The 17,395-nt window shown below is 31.9% G+C and overlaps 1 protein-coding gene, 2 long non-coding RNA genes and 1 other non-coding gene across 5 annotated transcripts; 1 reads left to right on the forward strand and 3 right to left on the reverse strand.

The window, feature by feature from the left end:
* Positions 1–2,148: 2,148 nt before the first annotated feature.
* Positions 2,149–2,222, reverse strand: TRNAV-AAC. The gene has a single exon. It is a non-coding gene; the product is annotated as a tRNA-Val (tRNA).
* A 5,628-nt stretch (positions 2,223–7,850) lies between these two features.
* LOC114370917 lies at positions 7,851–10,387 on the reverse strand. 2 transcript variants are annotated; one of them, XR_003657951.1, is made up of 3 exons: positions 10,266–10,387; positions 9,832–10,050; positions 7,851–8,215 (listed from the first exon to the last, which is right to left on the reverse strand). It is a non-coding gene; the product is annotated as an uncharacterized LOC114370917 (long non-coding RNA). The 2 variants fall into 2 exon arrangements; XR_003657950.1 differs by lacking the exon at positions 10,266–10,387 and having other exon boundaries at positions 9,832–10,203.
* Positions 10,388–10,534: 147 nt separating this feature from the next.
* LOC114370919 lies at positions 10,535–11,484 on the forward strand. The gene is made up of 2 exons (XR_003657952.1): positions 10,535–10,670; positions 10,950–11,484. It is a non-coding gene; the product is annotated as an uncharacterized LOC114370919 (long non-coding RNA).
* A 738-nt stretch (positions 11,485–12,222) lies between these two features.
* Positions 12,223–13,485, reverse strand: LOC114370916 (polyubiquitin 3). Its single transcript, XM_028328319.1, has one exon. The coding sequence runs from the start codon at positions 13,358–13,360 to the stop codon at positions 12,440–12,442; it is 921 nt and encodes a 306-aa protein (XP_028184120.1). The 5' UTR covers positions 13,361–13,485; the 3' UTR covers positions 12,223–12,439.
* Positions 13,486–17,395: the final 3,910 nt, after the last annotated feature.

The raw sequence follows: 17,395 nt of genomic DNA on the forward strand, positions 1-17,395 counted from the left end.
TTTGGACGCGTGTCATGGCTGGGATAAGATTAAAAACAACACGAATCTGGATCCTAGAGAATGAAAACTTGAAAAGCAAATTAATTTTGAGGTGGATCATTGCATTCTTGATATTAGCAATTTGCTCGATATAGCTTTTGTCCTGTACGTATCTATAATAAGTTTATATAAAATCTTGCAGATACTTCTTACTTCTCTCCTGCATGTCACTAAATTCAAAATGGAAAGGAGGATCTTAGTTTCACGAGTGGTACCTAAGAATCTATATTATCATCATTTGACAAACTCCAAAATGAATGAAAAATTATACCTAAGATCTACAGCTGTGTTGTGACAAAAATAGCGCTATCTGTTGGAATCTAAGAAGAAAATATGTAATTAAGAATACAACTATTTGTTGAAGTTAATCTAAATTCTAATTGTTGAATTTTTTATATTATAATAATAGTATTAAAGTTTAAGGTTGCACATGCTCAGTTGCTATGTTTCGATACTTTCCTTCACACGTAGCACATTTTGATAAAAGCTTAAAGTTTTAGGCTCTGTTTGCTACGCACAATGGAATTAATATAGAGCAGACAAAATTAATGAAGTATGATTTGGTACAATTGATTTTAAGAAGAATTTTAGTCTCTCGAACTTTAAAAAAATAGGTATATTTAGTTATTGCACATTGAAGACCAAAGCCCTAAATACTAAATTTACCTATATCTTTTAAAGTATAGGAATAAATTGGTGGATTTAAAATTAGAGAAAATAAAATCAAGTTTGACATAAAGTACTGAGAATAAAAATAATTTATTAAAATATATCTTTATTACATTTTTTTATGATAGATAACATAATCTCATTCAAAATAGACAATTCTATTTGAATCAAGTAACATTATTATAGGTAATATTTTTTTTCTCTGAGTATTCAAGATAACTTCGTACTTAAAACTCAACATTTTTCTTTTACTTTTAAATTCTATAAAATCATTTTTACCTAGAAATAGTATAATTTTTTTTAAAAAAAATCCATTAATAATTCTTTTTGTTGAATATCATTTACTTTATGAGGGTGAAATTTTTATACTAAGTAATAATCTAAATCTATTTAGTTAATTAATTTATAACTTCACATTGTGATTTTTCTTTTGAAATGAACTTTATTGTACATTGCAATTTTTAATATACAAAATGACATATAATATCATTATAAATTCTTAATGAAACATTGATAAGAATATTTGGACAAAAATGTTAGTCTTTTCAGTATTTGTTTACAACTAATATTTTTGTTTTATAATTCGTTAATATTGCACCATTATGCTTATTAAAGAGAAAAATACCCATATTAGATAACTTAATAGTTAGTAACTTAGTATATTTTCTTGTCACGGGACAAAGATAATACTAAACACCTATAATAACAATCATACATAAGTACTATTCAAATATGAATTTCTATTTAAGATTAAAAAAATGTTTTATTTTAAGAAGAATTAATTTTAATAATTTGCATACAATTTGATTAATTTTTACATTATAAATTGTAATATTATCAAATTAATAGTTTTTTTATTCACAACATAGTTCTAAAATAACTATATTAATTTATTTTAAATCATATTTAAATTTTTATACATAATAAATTTCTCGTATACTTTTAAAACATTTTTGTTATAAATATATATGTAACTATAATTAAATATATTTTCTCTGCTTGAATACTCAATCTTTTTGTCATTTTGGAGAGTTTAATTATCTAATTATATTTGTCTTAATGAAAATATTTAACTTTATAAACAAATATATTTCAAATATATGTAATGAGAAAAGCCTAGCCACAGTGACTGACAACATGAATGTGTATAACAATGTTTTTCTTCTTCAAAGAAGCTGATTCATTTCTCGAAACATGTCCAATGTTTACAGTTTATATTAGCATTTATGATATTAGTTTTGCTAAAAGTGGACAATTGTAAGGTTAAAATGTGGTATATCTTAGGATGTTTGGTTTTAAGGATTTTTTTATAAAAAAAAAAAAAAACATAAAAAGGTGCTCTAAATTTTAATACTGACCTAATATGTGATTGGAATGATAAAAATGATAAAAAAGAGAAAGTAGCAACTTTTGAATGGAAGCAAAATTCTTAAGGATATATGGCGTCGCCCGGACTCGAACCGGAGACCTTCAGTGTGTTAGACTGACGTGATAACCAACTACACCACGACACCAACGGGTAAATTGTTATATTTATTTTAAATATATTATTTTTGTACAAATGGAACGTTGTAAAGCTAAAAAATCTAAAATTCCTTAGCATTGATGCATTTTTCAATTATCCTACTCATGTCATCATTTGTCATGATCATATCACTTTGTCTTTTTTTTCATCATAAAAAAAATTAGTCACTCACTTTGCATGTTGAATGGCTATTTGTTAATGAGTTTAATAATTATACATTAAACATCTAAAATAGTTTTCTACTGTGAATAAAAAAAAATTTATTGTTGGTATAAATTTTAAGATATTTATTTTAAAAGTTAATCAACTTATCATACATGATATTTAATAACTAGATAATTGTGTAAAATTACTTTACACTTAAGGAGTGCATAAGATGTTTTCTTTTTGTTAATTGGTGTTATTTTAATTTAATTTGCTAAACACTTTACACACATATACAAATTATTTCCTTCAAGATTGAACTCGGATAGTATCTGAATGATTTAACTTTAACTTCAGTATATTAATCATTTGTGTTCAATTACTTAGTTAGAGAAAGAGTTTTAATTTAGTTGTTTCATGATTATAACTTAAAGATCTTATATTATTCTAGTTTTAAGTACACATTAAAAGTTTGATGATGGACTTTTAAAGGATTTTAATTTTGAATGGAATGTTTTCACCTTAGTTAATCTTTACGAGTTACATCTTGCGAACTAAAAAAATCATTTATTTTTTTAGAGGTTGTATATTTTAAAATAAGAGGAGAATGTAATTTAATCATTCAAAACGTCAAGAGAAGAGAATATTTTACTATTTTTTTTTGTTTTTTGCCACTTGGTTTGTGCACTTTTTTTTGTCTTACTTACATGTCTAATTTATTTCATACCTTTATCTACTCACATCAAGAAATTCAATGCTTTACAGCCTCATCTATTCATGCTAGGGAATCCAATGTTCCAAACCCTAACCCTTACCTTAGGTCATAAACCCTTGACCCTAGCTTCAGACCTTACACTTAAAAGGAGACAGGGCCTTTTTTGTATGATGTTTCTTGTGCTCTTCTTTTTCCCCCACTCACAAGTCCAATGTATTTCAGACCCTTATCTACTCACGTTAAGGAATCTAATGTATTTCAAACCCTTATCTACTTACATCAGGGAATCCAATGTATTTCAGAGCCTTGTCTACTCATGTCAGGGAATCTAATGTATTTTAGACCCTTATTTACTCATGTCAGTGAATCCAATTTATTTCAAACCTTTATTTACTCACATCAGGGAATTCAATTTATTTCAGACCCTCATTTATTCACCCCAAGGAATCCAATGCTCCAAACCCTAACCCTTACCTTGACCCTAGGTCACAATCCCTTAACCCTGGCCCCTATATAGATAACTCATTTCCACCTTCGTTGAACACATCCACACAACACTTTGTTGCTCTTTTACTTTCTTCCAAGTTTGCAAACACAAACCATGTGTCACATTTGTTTCTCTGTTCTCTGTCTATTACACAGTATGCCTTTCTCATCTATCAAATGATTAGTGCACTACGATGGTCAAATCATCAAAACAGATGAAGGAGATACTTTTCAAAGCCTCAACCCATTATTCTTTGAAACAAAGTGAGGCTTTACACTTAAGGCCTTAAAAACAAAAATCCACCAACACCTCCATCTTCAACCATTGGACCAGGTATGCAATATTTCATTTTGATACCCACAAGTAGTGGGGCACAAAATGCTAAAATTTATAGCAGCCCAAATTGTTGACAATCATTATGTGAAAGGTATGATTTCAGTTATTTGTCAAACTGAGATTCTTCAATGTTGCGAATTGTATGCAAACATCGAGCGAAATACAGCTCCCACCCCAAACCCTGAACCAGTACCTTATCAATCACAATATTATCCTTAGTCCCATTATTCATAATCATCCGATGTAATCCAAGACACTTTAGCTTTATCCTAACAAGAAAAAAATATATTTGAACCAAACACATCTTTTTTTACCTAACTTCTTTTTGCACCATTTCCACCAATTTTTTTACTCAACCATTTTATGCTACTAAGGATCATCCTCACATATACTTTAGTACCCTTCCAATAGAGTCTTCCTCATCAACCTGACCAAACGAGCCTGAGTTCACAGTAGAGCTATGCTTACCTCATGAAGAACTCGGTCCCTATAGTGAGGACAAAGACGAAGTTCTTCACAATTAACCCAGAAGCAAGATGATGAGGAACAAGCCCAACCTATTTCACCAATCAAAACTGTACCACCCCATGTGCAAAATTTTGAAGAATCCTATTTTCAAGATTTTGAATACGCGCATAGCTTGGATCACGAAGAAGTCCAACATCCAGTGGGGACTCTCTTCAAAGGGATGCGTTTCCTGACAAAACAAAACTTACAAAATGCTTTGCAGCAATATCATGTGAGCAAAGGAGCTAACTATAAGACACGAGTATCAAACCCAACAAAGCTAATTGTCATTTGTAATGATGATAGTTATGCTTGGAGGTGCAGGGCATCATACATCCTTGCCGTCAAGCAGTGGGAAATAAGAAAGCTCTGTGAACCCCACACGTTCAAATCCTTCAATCTTTCAAGATCATGCAAATTTGTTGTATTTGATGATTAGTAAAAGCATCCATAACTTGATAAAAAAAAATGACCCATCAACTTCAGTGTCAACCTTGATAGCTCACATTAAAAGCACTGAAGGATACACCACTATATAATGCAAAGAAAAAGACTATTGAAGACATCTACGACAACTTGGAAAGATCGTTTCACGATCTACCGAGATTGTTGCAAGCTATGCAGTAATTTCTTCTAGGTAGGTGGTGGAGAAGGAAACACTACCAATGTCACCACAAGGAGGTCAAACAATAGAGGGTTTCGTCATGTTCCATTTTCTTTTTTGGTGTTTTAGATTGTGTGTCAATAGGTTTCAATATTACAAGCCCACGGTTTAGGTTGATGGAATATGATTGTATGATAAATACAAGGGGACCCTCCTTGTAGTAGTTGCATAAGATGACAACAATAAAATCCTTTTGATAGTCTTTGTTGTTGTCGAGAGTGAATCAGCGAGAGCATGACTATTCTTTCTCTGAAATCTAAAATGGCATGTCACCCACAACATGGTATGTGTTTGATTTTAGATAGTCATAAGTCAATCAAAAGTGTCTACTCAAGATGTGATTGTGGGTGGATGATACAGAATTCTATGCATATGTTCTGTATTCGACACATTGAACAAAATTACATGAGGAGATACAAAAACAATCCCATCAAAAAAATAATTATCAATATGGGTGAGTGTCAAACTTCTTTCTCTATATATTAAATGTCACTTTATTTTGTATTATTCATAATGATAAAATTGTATGTTTATGACTATTAAGTATATGCAAAGACGAAGCCTACGTTCAATTACTACTACGACATACTGAGGGAGGAAGCAGATGTTGACCGAGCAATTAATAGGCTCAACTAGATTTCGTGAGAAAAATGGACTTTCTTATGGGATGGTGGCCGATGATGGGGGCACATGACCACTAATCTTGTTGATTCGATTAATTCGTACTCTAGAAATCAAGAAATTTGCCAATAGATGCGCTAGTAAAATCCACATATTTAAGGTGTAATGCATTGCTCAACAAAAGAGGGAGAGAAATCACAATAATGCTTGCATCTAGCCAAGTTTGTACGGAAGTGCTAAACAGGGTCATCAAAGGCATACCTAAAAAGGAAAACACTCACAATGTTTTTGAGTTTGATCGATGCGACATACGGTTCTTGATCCAAGAGATAATAAACCCGAGAGAGGTTCAACCTGCTAGAGATTTCACTGTCAGACTAGACGAAAGGTGGTGTGACTGTGGCAAATTCTAGAAGTTGCACATGTCTTGTTCTCATGTTGTTGTTGCTTGTAAGCATGTTCATCATGAGTACAGAAACTACATACATCTTGTGTAAAGGTTGAAAAATGTCTCCAACATATACAGATAATTGTTTGAAGAATTATGCAATGAAACCTATTGGTCATCGTGTCACGAGCCAATGATGTCCCTAAACCCAAAAAAAAAGTACTAAAGATTGTCCTGTCTCTACTCGTATCCACACCAAAATGAATAATCGAGAACATGGTCAACCAAAGTGATGTTCTGTGTGTCACATCGCAAGTCATTCAAAGAAAAATTGCTCTCATTGTAAAGACTCAAGCCAACAATGTTGAATGTACGCCATATTATTTGTATTTGTAAAATTTTGTTGTATTATTTCAAATTTAAATATTTTACTTCAATTGAATTTGTTTCTATATTTTTAATCTTCTTTTGATTTTGATTGTTTGCTACATGCTCCTTTTCCTTTTATTATCATTTATATTTTTTTTCACTTATTTTTAATAAGCTAAATGTTTTTATTAAATTAAAATTTGAAAAAAATGAAATTAATTTTTATCATTAATTGATTTTTTTCTAATTTAAAAAGTGACTTTTAAATTTTTATTCAATGTTACTCTCTTCTCGGTAATTCAAAACATTTGATATGCATAAATATCATAAGCAATGCCATTTCATAGGAAAAAAATATTTGATGAACATTCACAATGTTATTATCAGACATATAGGGAGAGAAAAAAATAATTATAAAAAATATAACTTTTATAGGATTTATATGATAAAAAAAACATGTAAAAAAATAAAATATATTAATAAATAGATAAAAATGTAACGATTAACTTTGGTCTATAATCGGTCATAGATTTTATTTTTAACTTTGATTTAATCTATTTAAAAGTTTAACTTCGTCTATTAATCAATTTAAACATGTATTTTATGTTAATTTTTTAGATTTATATATATATATATTAGTAAACGAAAAAGAATTTAAACAAATTAAAACAAAAAAAAATACTCAATTTTTTAAAAAATGTTGTAACAAAAGTTGCAAAACAATTAAGAAAACAAAAACAAACACATAATTTTTTAAAAAACAAAGGATGACAAAAAATTAAAAACTATTTTAAAAAAACAAATCTAAAATAAATAAAAATTACAAAAAAAACTCAAATAAATAAATACAAAAAAAAAACACATGCTGATCTATATTTTTAAAAAAATGCCTTGTAACATCGATTTTTTGAAAACCAATATAGTAATGTCATTACGAAAAGAGTAAATGATGTTAACACAAAACAAAAAGATAAAAAATAAAAAAGAGGTGAAAATTGGTTTGGAGAAAACCAATTTTTCACTTATGAATAGTGATTTGTATCATGAATGTAAATAATTTGTTTATATATCATTTGAGTAAATTTTTGTTTTTTTGTATTATTTGGGTTAAAAACTCGAGACTAGGACACATTATCTGACTTACTCGCTTTTGATTTTAGAATTGCAGCAACCCTTTGACGCAGCTCAGTTAGAATTAGAATCCAAATTTCATCACGAACAGCAAATATCCTAAATTGCCAGTTGAATTTGTATCATAAAACCATGTTTTGATTTAAATTTTATCAAAAAGAAAGACAGATATGAACATTATTTATATTTATTATTCATATTTGAATCATATGGGACTCACTTGTCAAAAGGAATCCTAAAATCGGAGCTGTCAGATTCCCTGCTAGTCAGATGCATGTCAAAATAAATCTGTGCAAGTCATTAGTCATGCCTGGTTTCGATGCACAAAGAACTGGAAGAAATTACACCTACAATACAATTATTACAAATAGGCAGATATACAATCCTAATATTCCTAACCTCACGGTGAAGGTAATGTGTCTTTCAAGTTGATTATACACTTGAACACTGCAAAACACTTACATTAGCTTGCATTTTACAACACCAAATACAGAATTCAGTCTTAATCCCTTGTGGCCGAAGTTAAATTAGTGAGTTGAAAGAATCTGCATTCTTGATTATCCAAGGATGCTCCATTATCTTATCAAGAGAGATCCTTTGTGAGGAATTTTAAGACGACCCTGCAATCAAGTCATTATTAGCTGTACATACAAGTGCCCTTAAACCCCAAATATAATCAATTGGCTCCACCTATCTACCGAATTAATTCATTGTATATCTCTAATAACAATATTTTCAGTCTAAACTCTAAAGTTTCTTTCATTTTAGACTTTTTTGGAAGAGGAGTGGAATAAAGAAGGGCATTGAAGAATTGAAGGCAATAAGTATAACAAAGCTAAAAGTACATTCGAACACCTATGCTAAAACTTCAGGCAGAAGAGTTTCAAAGACTACAACAAGGGGGATGTGGCAGAAAACAAATTGTTTTTGTGTTTAATATTAATATATTAACTGTGGCCATTCTAGTTTTTCTGGTTGACGGATGTGTTGTCATAAGTGAACACAGATCAGAAGCATACATTGTTAGCAGAAGAAGGATATTTTAGCTTATCTCATGGTCTAGCAACAAATTATCTGGCTTGATATCCCTATGAATAACATGCTTCTCATGACAATAAGCCAATGCCTTTGCGAGGCTCAAAATATACTAGAATTGTCAAAATAAAAGAAAAAAGTTAAGAATCAACAGGATAACAGACCTGTTTGGTAAAAAAAGAAAAACCTGTCTCACAATAAAGGAGCACAAAGATAACAAAAGAATATACTCCATAGGAGGCATCTTTTTAATTTAGGAAAAAGAAGTAATTCCATGATACAATTTTTCAAAACATTCAAAAATATTAATTGCTTGAGAAAATCCTTGAAACATTGTTTTAAACTATTGCTTTTATTTTCTTAAAAAAATGCATAAATATTATAATTTTTTTAATCGTATCTTTTAATTAAAAACATATTTAAAAAGGAGCCCAAACAAACGAGACCATAATTACTTCTTATGAGACTTTTCAAAATGTTTCCAACCCATTTTCAATTAACTTCTCTATTTTCCATATTCCACAGTATGCCATTACCACTAGTTCACCTGCTGCAATCATCATAAACTTCTCATAATTTGATACTTAAAAAATTGTTAAAGATGATTTTTGCTTTGCAGTCTATTCAACCTCTTCACATACAAAACCAATCTTCTCAAAAAAATCACACTATGCCTGTTTTCTTTTCATATTCATCTTTTGTCAAAAGTCAAATCCCAATAATCTGAAGAAATGTCTAGAACCAATGGAAAAAATTTATCTTCCAAACTAGTAAAATACAAGTTTCCTCCAAAACAAGGCCAGAGAAAAGCACGAATAATAAAGGCAAGTCTTGTTTGGATAAACTTCTTTATAAGGGCTCACACAGCCCATAAGAGAAAAAAAATAGGAAGGTAAAATAAACAAGAGTTTCTGTCATTAGTTAAAATCAACTTGTAAACTTAACTTTTATAGACAGTTCTTTCATTTAACTTCTCCGAAAGTGGAAATACGTATCTTGATTTGACCTTATGCGAGAAGGTCAACTCATTTTACTTTCTTATTTTCTTCTTCTAGAAGTGCTTTCGAAGAAATTTATCTACACAAACCTTAGTACAATGGTACAAGAAGCTGTAAGGAAAAAGCAACCTCCCTCATGAATTATGACCAAGTGTTCAAAACATAACACACACAGACACACTTGAGAAAAAGGATTAGATTACCGTGGCAGCTTGCTTCTCAGTGAGACAATCCTTCTTTCTCAGCTCCTTGTAAAGCTCTGCCTTATGAGCATACTCAAGAATCAAGAGAACACGATCAGCATCATGAAACCAACCATAAAGACGCAGAATGTTCGTGTGCCGGAGACTGGTCAGTATCTCCATCTATCTCCTCAGTTGGTGATGAATTCTGTACTTATCAATTTGTTCCTTGAATATAATCTTCAACGCCACAACAAATTTGCTCAGAAAGTAAATTCAAATTAACACAAAAATTCAGTTCCATTGGCTACTCAGCGAACAAAAATCCAAACCTCATGATTTATACAAAGCATTTAGTTAGTGAACAATTTAACATTCTAATTTTGCATGTAGTTGGATGAATCGTAAAAGAAAAACATAGGAAATGGGAATAAAGTGAGAATTAGGAACCTAACCTTGACTTCTCTGGCGACGAAAACTCTACCGAATTTGCCCCTACCGAGAGGTTTACCGACCTCGAAGTCTTCAAGGGACCAATGTCGATTTGAATTTTCTTCCTCTGCTGGGTTTTGCGAAGCCATTTTCGGTGGAAAATGCGAAGAAGTTCGTTGGTGTTTCTCTCAGAATTTGAATTTGAATTTGCGAACCGGTACGGGTTAAGCACGCTTCTTTTTTTTTTATTTTTGTTTTTCATAAAACGACGTCGTTTCATTTTGCCAAAACATGCGTTTCACAAAGTCTCAACTCATTTCGTCGGGAGTGGTGAGTGACGAGCCCTAGCTCCACATCTGGTCTCCCTCTCTCAAAATCTCACAACTCTCGTCGCCGCCGCCGCAGCGCACCGCACGGAAGCACCCACGGTGAGTGTTTTGATCTGGTTTGTGAATTGCGAGTGTTGTGCTGAGTGATTCGTGATTGAAACTCTTTAGTAGAGCATTCGTTTATTTCAAGCTCTTTTCAATTTGTTTTAAGTGGTTGCTAAGAATTTTGCTAACTTTCAGAATTTTTTTTATACTTACCTCAGAAATTTTGTTTTGTATGTATTCCTTTCCTCTGGGTTAAAGTGTTCAATTTTCTTAGCGTTGCCTTCCAAGTGTTTGATGAAATGTCTGTGTTAGTGATGAGTTGCAAATTGGCAGGAGATGAAGAAGGGAGTCCATCCACAGAAGCAATGGATATCCTACGTTACTCAAACGGGTAGGTTGATGCATGTGATGATGACAAAGATACACCCTGTTGGGAAAGTTTACCACTTCCGGGCTAAGCGTCAAATGGCCGAGAGTTTAGGACAGATTGCCAAGTTCAGACGCCGCTTCGGGCTAGAAAATTCAGAGGGCAATGAAAAAAAATGACTTGTTCAATGAGCATAGGGGACTTCGGCTTTTTATTTTGTGCAAATTGCTGGAAAATAACTGACAAATTGGTGATACTCTCAAGCAGGTTTTTTTTTTAAGCATTCAATATCTGTAGTTTAACTGCAGAAGCGTTTCCTTCTTCAGTTCATATTAAGTGATGTCTTTGGCAGTTGATATTTGCTTGTGTGTTTATTTAGTGCAAGTTCAAGCTGAGGTTTTTTGTTTGCACTTCTGGATATTACTGAAATAGAAACTTTGTGTTGAAGGATCAAGTGAATAGTTTGAATTGAATAATCATATCGAGTGATTTTTTATCCAAGCATAAATCTTGTCCGAAACAGGTGCAACCATCAACAGTATGACCTTTTCAATTTGTTCATACTTATGTTCGTGATTGACAAATCTTATATCTGCATTATTTTTGTCTGTTCATATGTTTTAGAGATGTAAAGAACATAATTATGCTATACAACACTTTGTACTTTCACTTGCATACACTAATATCCCATAATTGACACAGGAGGAAAATAAATAACGTGTCAATTTTGCAACCATCACAATCTAACCAAGGGTTACCAGTAATATTAACAGAGACAGGCAGCAATTTGTTAAAAGGGGGAAATTATTAGTTGTATACAAAGGGGAAAATATAATAAATTGTAACAGATTCATTTTATCAATAGATGATACCATTTTATAATACTTTTTAATCCGTTTATATACACTCTGCAGTTTTAATTTCTTTACTGACACATAATCCACTCTACAAATGGGGGCAGAATATGGATATAAGTACCAAATTTCCATTCGGTGTCCTATGCAAAACCTGCTTCCCATGACAATTTTCAACATATCAAGGCGGCTTAGCAATCAATTAACAAGGGATTGCAAGCTCCTGTAGACACCATACAAGGAGTTTCAAATTCATATTCATTTAACTTAATTTAAGATTGCTATTGCAGAATCGAATACAGGAACGAGACAGAGAGCATGATCACATTCACCGTTCACCCACAAGCACAACATTGCAAACTTGAAAGTAAAAAAAAAATACTTATCACCAGCAAAAAATACTATCAGACACAAATAACAATTTGCTATTACATAACGAAGAAATTATATTAATAAAATTGAAGTACACATCATTAACAAGATTCCACAGTACCGAAACTAGACAGGGACACCACGGAGCCTAAGGACGACAGAGAAATTGGAAAAAGGAAAGAGAAATTATTATTAGAACTGAAACATCTCATTAGCAAGATTCAACTGAACTAGAAATCACCACCACGGAGCCTGAGGACAAGGTGAAGCGTGGACTCCTTCTGAATATTATAATCTGCAAGCGTGCGTCCATCCTCAAGCTGCTTCCCTGCGAAGATAAGACGCTGCTGATCCGGTGGAATCCCCTCCTTATCCTGAATCTTTGCCTTCACGTTATCGATCGTATCAGAACTCTCCACCTCCAGAGTAATCGTTTTTCCGGTGAGCGTCTTCACGAAGATCTGCATCCCTCCGCGGAGACGAAGCACCAGATGAAGCGTCGATTCTTTCTGGATATTGTAATCGGCGAGGGTTCTGCCGTCTTCCAACTGCTTTCCGGCGAAGATAAGACGTTGCTGATCCGGTGGAATGCCTTCCTTATCCTGGATCTTCGCTTTCACGTTATCGATTGTGTCAGAGGACTCTACCTCTAGCGTAATCGTTTTGCCGGTTAGGGTTTTCACGAAGATCTGCATCCCTCCGCGGAGACGAAGCACCAAATGCAGAGTCGATTCTTTCTGGATATTGTAATCGGCGAGGGTTCTGCCGTCTTCGAGTTGTTTTCCGGCGAAGATCAAACGTTGCTGATCCGGAGGAATCCCTTCCTTATCTTGAATCTTGGCTTTCACGTTATCGATTGTGTCGGAGGACTCCACCTCTAGCGTGATTGTTTTGCCAGTTAGGGTTTTGACGAAGATTTGCATGCCGCCGCGGAGGCGGAGGACGAGGTGGAGCGTGGACTCCTTTTGGATGTTGTAGTCGGCGAGGGTTCGGCCGTCTTCGAGCTGTTTTCCGGCGAAGATTAAACGCTGTTGATCCGGAGGAATGCCCTCCTTGTCTTGGATTTTGGCCTTCACGTTGTCGATGGTGTCAGAGGACTCCACCTCCAAGGTGATCGTCTTGCCAGTTAGGGTTTTCACGAAGATCTGCATATCGAGATTGGGTATAATAAGCTTCAAAAATTAGAGAGGTTTGTATTATGTAGAAAACGATTGAGAGATTGCGATTGAGATGAATGAAGCACGAAGAAAAGGGGGTTGTTTATATAGGGCGAATAGAAGAATCCAGAACTATTGAAAGATTAGGGATTAAGAAAAGTAACGGATAGTTGTTACGGTGGGTCCAGAATATTCTAGGAGTCAAATGCGTGGCCTCTAAAGACGTCATGACCAAACAAATAGAATTCGTGGTTGAATGTTATTGCTTATTGAAAATTTGGAAAATATTGTTCAAAATTCCAAAATAATATATTATATTTTCGTTTCTATGCTTAGTGTATATTTGTGTACAATTTGTACATGGCCCAATTTAGGTCAAATTTAACTAAATTCATATTTTATTAATAAAGCAAACAAGTTCTCTATTCTACATCTTTCGTCTATTTTGCATTATATTCCCGTTCATTCAACGCGTGACTTTTCCAATATTTCTCATTTGTCATCTTTTAGTCTCTTCTCGCATTAATTACCATTATATTTTCAACGTATCTTTTCCAATATCATATTAACCAAAAAACAAAAATCTTTCTCAATATCACATTAATTAGGGTGGATTCGGTTAACTTTTGTCTTCCTCAATGCATGCGTAAATTAATTTTGTTTTATTAATAAAGCGAATAAGTTCTCCATTCTACATTTTTCGTCCATTTTGAATTACATTATCCTGCTAATTCTACATGCATATACTCACGTTCATTCAACGTGTGATTTTTCCAATATTTCTCATTTGTCATTTTTCAGTTTCATCTCACATTAATTACCATTCTCTTTTCATACGTATCTTTCCCAATATCACATTAATTAGGGAGGATTTTGTTAACTTTTTTCTTCCTTAATGGATGCGTAAATTAATTTTCCCAAACCATCAAATTAATTATCCCTTCCTAACTCTCGTTGTATTACGAAGAAAATTAATCTTTCATTAATAAAGTGATTAAGTTTCCCATTCTACATTTCCCGCCTATTTTGCATTACATTTCTGCATGCATATATTCACGTACATTCTGTATCTCTCCCTCTGATGTATGCGTATAAGAAATGTCCACTAACTATACAAATTAATTATTCCTCTGGATCCCCCCCTCTCTCTAAAAGAAAACAAAAAAGAATTTGTAGAGCAACACCATTAAGTTATGAAATACGGACACTCCAGTCCCTTGTCGTGTCCAGTGTTTGATATGCGTTCGTGTCTATGTCAATGTCCGACACCGACACGACACCCGTATTACGTTATATATTTTGAACATTACAGGTGTCCACATGTTCGTGTCTGTGTCGTGTTCGATATCCGTATTGGTATCAGTGCTTCATAGTCAGTAAGGGAGAAAGGAAGAGGTTATCCACTGTGTGACCAATAAAAGAAGAGGCATGTATGTGGTGCCGCTGCGTATTGTAAAAAAAGGCTCTAGCAGGTTCTTTGTAAGGTGCAGGGATTATTTATATGCAATTTCGGATTGCAGTTGAGAATTTACATGCAATTTCGGGTTTAGTTCTAAGTAGAAAGGGATTTCTTCTATAAGGTTTTTTTGTGTGTTAGTAATGTTTCTGATATAGTGTTCACAGGAAGGAAAGTCGATACTGCAATGGAAAATTCCACCGAATGGTCTCCTACTCTTGCATCAACTTGAAGAGACGGCATCTCCTTCTCCTTCGTCTTCAACGATTACATGTCATTAATTGGAGCGCAAACGATGCGGCACCCGAAGTTGGTTTCCAATAAGGTTTAGACAATGAATGATGCAGAGAGAGAAAATGGAGTAGTGTTTTTTATTATTATTAATATTCCATATTTGCTTGTGTACAAATATTGGTATTTTGTTTCTAATTTTTAGGATTTTAGACTATTTTTTTCACATAACCCTTCTTCTTTGTGTAGGTTCGGAAATTTTTTTTGGACAAAGAAAGGACCACATGTTTCTAATTTTCCACCTTTTGATCTTAAATGGTTGGGGTACGAAGGCCACTATCTTATATGATTAGATTTCATTTTTGTTTGTAATTTTTTTTATTCTCTTTGATTTTAATTTCCCTTTTCATTTTGATTATGATTAGATTTCTTATATGAAGGTTGAATTATAGAGCTCTTTTTTACTTTCTCATTTTTTTTTCTTGATCGGCATTCGTGACTTTCTCATATGATCATTCTATTTTCAATTTCCAAAGTATGAGGGTTTACAACTAATTTTGCATGCATCGCTATTTCCTCTCACTGAAATTCCCTTTTTACTATTGTTATTCATGCCAAAAGAATTGCGGAAATTTGGAATAGATGTTGAAATTTTTTATTCCAATATAGATTAATATTATAAGACAATTATATTTGTTATTTATTATTAGTGGATTTATTTTATATAGTCAAAGTAAGCTTATTAGACAAATAAATAAAATAATATAAACTTAAATATTCATATGTCAGTGTTGACCCATTAGGGGTTGAGGAAAACTATAAGGTCATCATCGATTGTTTGTTATTCAATAATTGTCAAAAAAATGCTTTAATCAGAAATCAACTATAGATCTATGTATTTTATCTTATCCTTAATAATCAAACATGGTATAGATCATAGGACTTTTGGTAATTTGTTCAAAGACGTGTATCTGTAGATTAAATTTTTAGTTTCTGCTTAAAAAATAAAAATAAGAATTAAAGATTAAAAATATTTCAACAAGTGATATCGGAATTTGTCTTCATTGTTTAATTGTTAGGATTCAAGTTTTTTAATTATTTTAATATCTGGATCTTTTTGTCGACAATTCCTTAAAGTTTTTCTTATATAAAATTGATTACATTCAATACAAAGTTATGGGCTTATACTTTTTATATAAAGCATTATGTGTCATTGGAAATCCTTGGATGCTATTGTCTTGAGGTTACACACATGACAATTTTTTTTGGATGAATTTGTATCTTGCGCATCCTTGATACATGAATTGGCGATGCTACAATAAATTTGATATAGCATAATAATATTATTTACGGATTCATTATTTACTTGGCGTGATTAATGTTTCATGTTTATGTTGGCATGATTGAGTGAAATTTTAGCATTTATGGGCACTCTCCATTTATTTGTATGTCTAGTAATTTTTTTTAATTAAAATTGATTGACACAATATATTACCAAAATAATTCCTATTGTGAAAATTGATTTGATTAAAATTACATAGATGTTAGTATGAAATTATTTATATATGTGAATTGTGTTCAGCTTAAAGAAATATGCAATTTGGTCAAATAATAGATTATGTGACAATTATAAAGTATTTTTCATGTGAATAATAATCAATCCAAAAAAAATATTATTTGACAAAACTAATTGTTAATATTTGATCTTGAGAGTACCAATTACAAATTAATTTCTTTGTCCAAAAATTAGGAATTAATGTTGTGTTGGGTATCTTATGAGTGATAGGTCTATTATTTGAAATATTTGTACGTTTTATTATATATATTTTATATGACTTACTTATTATTTGTAAATGTGTTATACATTAGGAATGACTATTTGTTATTGACTAAGGAGATATATGGCTTATGGTTGATACAAGGTCAATGTATGGAATATTGAGATTTGGATAGAATATTAGTATATATCGCGGTATTTATAGGTGCAGGTGGTTTGAAAATTAATAGTTTTTAATCAACCGCTAAAGTCTTTTGAATTTCATAGGAATTTTGGATATAAAGAGATATTTATTTCATCATTTTGTTTTAAATTGTACAAAATTGTATTGAATCTGATAGGTTAATTATACATAGTTGTAATGTAGTTTTATTATGCTAATTTGAAATTAATTTTTTTATGGTTATATATAATATATAAAGCCTTGTGAAATTGAAATTATTTCGAGAATACTTCTTTTTCATTTCAGAATTATTTAACAATTATATGATCGTTAAACAATAATGTACATGTAAAATTTTTTGTTTTGTATGCTTATGTATAAAACATGTAAATTTAATATCTC

The sequence above is a fragment of the Glycine soja genome, chromosome 10 (genome assembly GCF_004193775.1).
Source record: "Glycine soja cultivar W05 chromosome 10, ASM419377v2, whole genome shotgun sequence".
Classification (NCBI taxonomy): Eukaryota; Viridiplantae; Streptophyta; class Magnoliopsida; order Fabales; family Fabaceae; genus Glycine; species Glycine soja.

Coding starts and splice junctions, on each gene's coding strand:
- LOC114370916 (XM_028328319.1), bottom strand. CDS start 13,360: ATGCAGATCTTCGTGAAAACCCTAACTGGCAAGACGATCACCTTGGAG.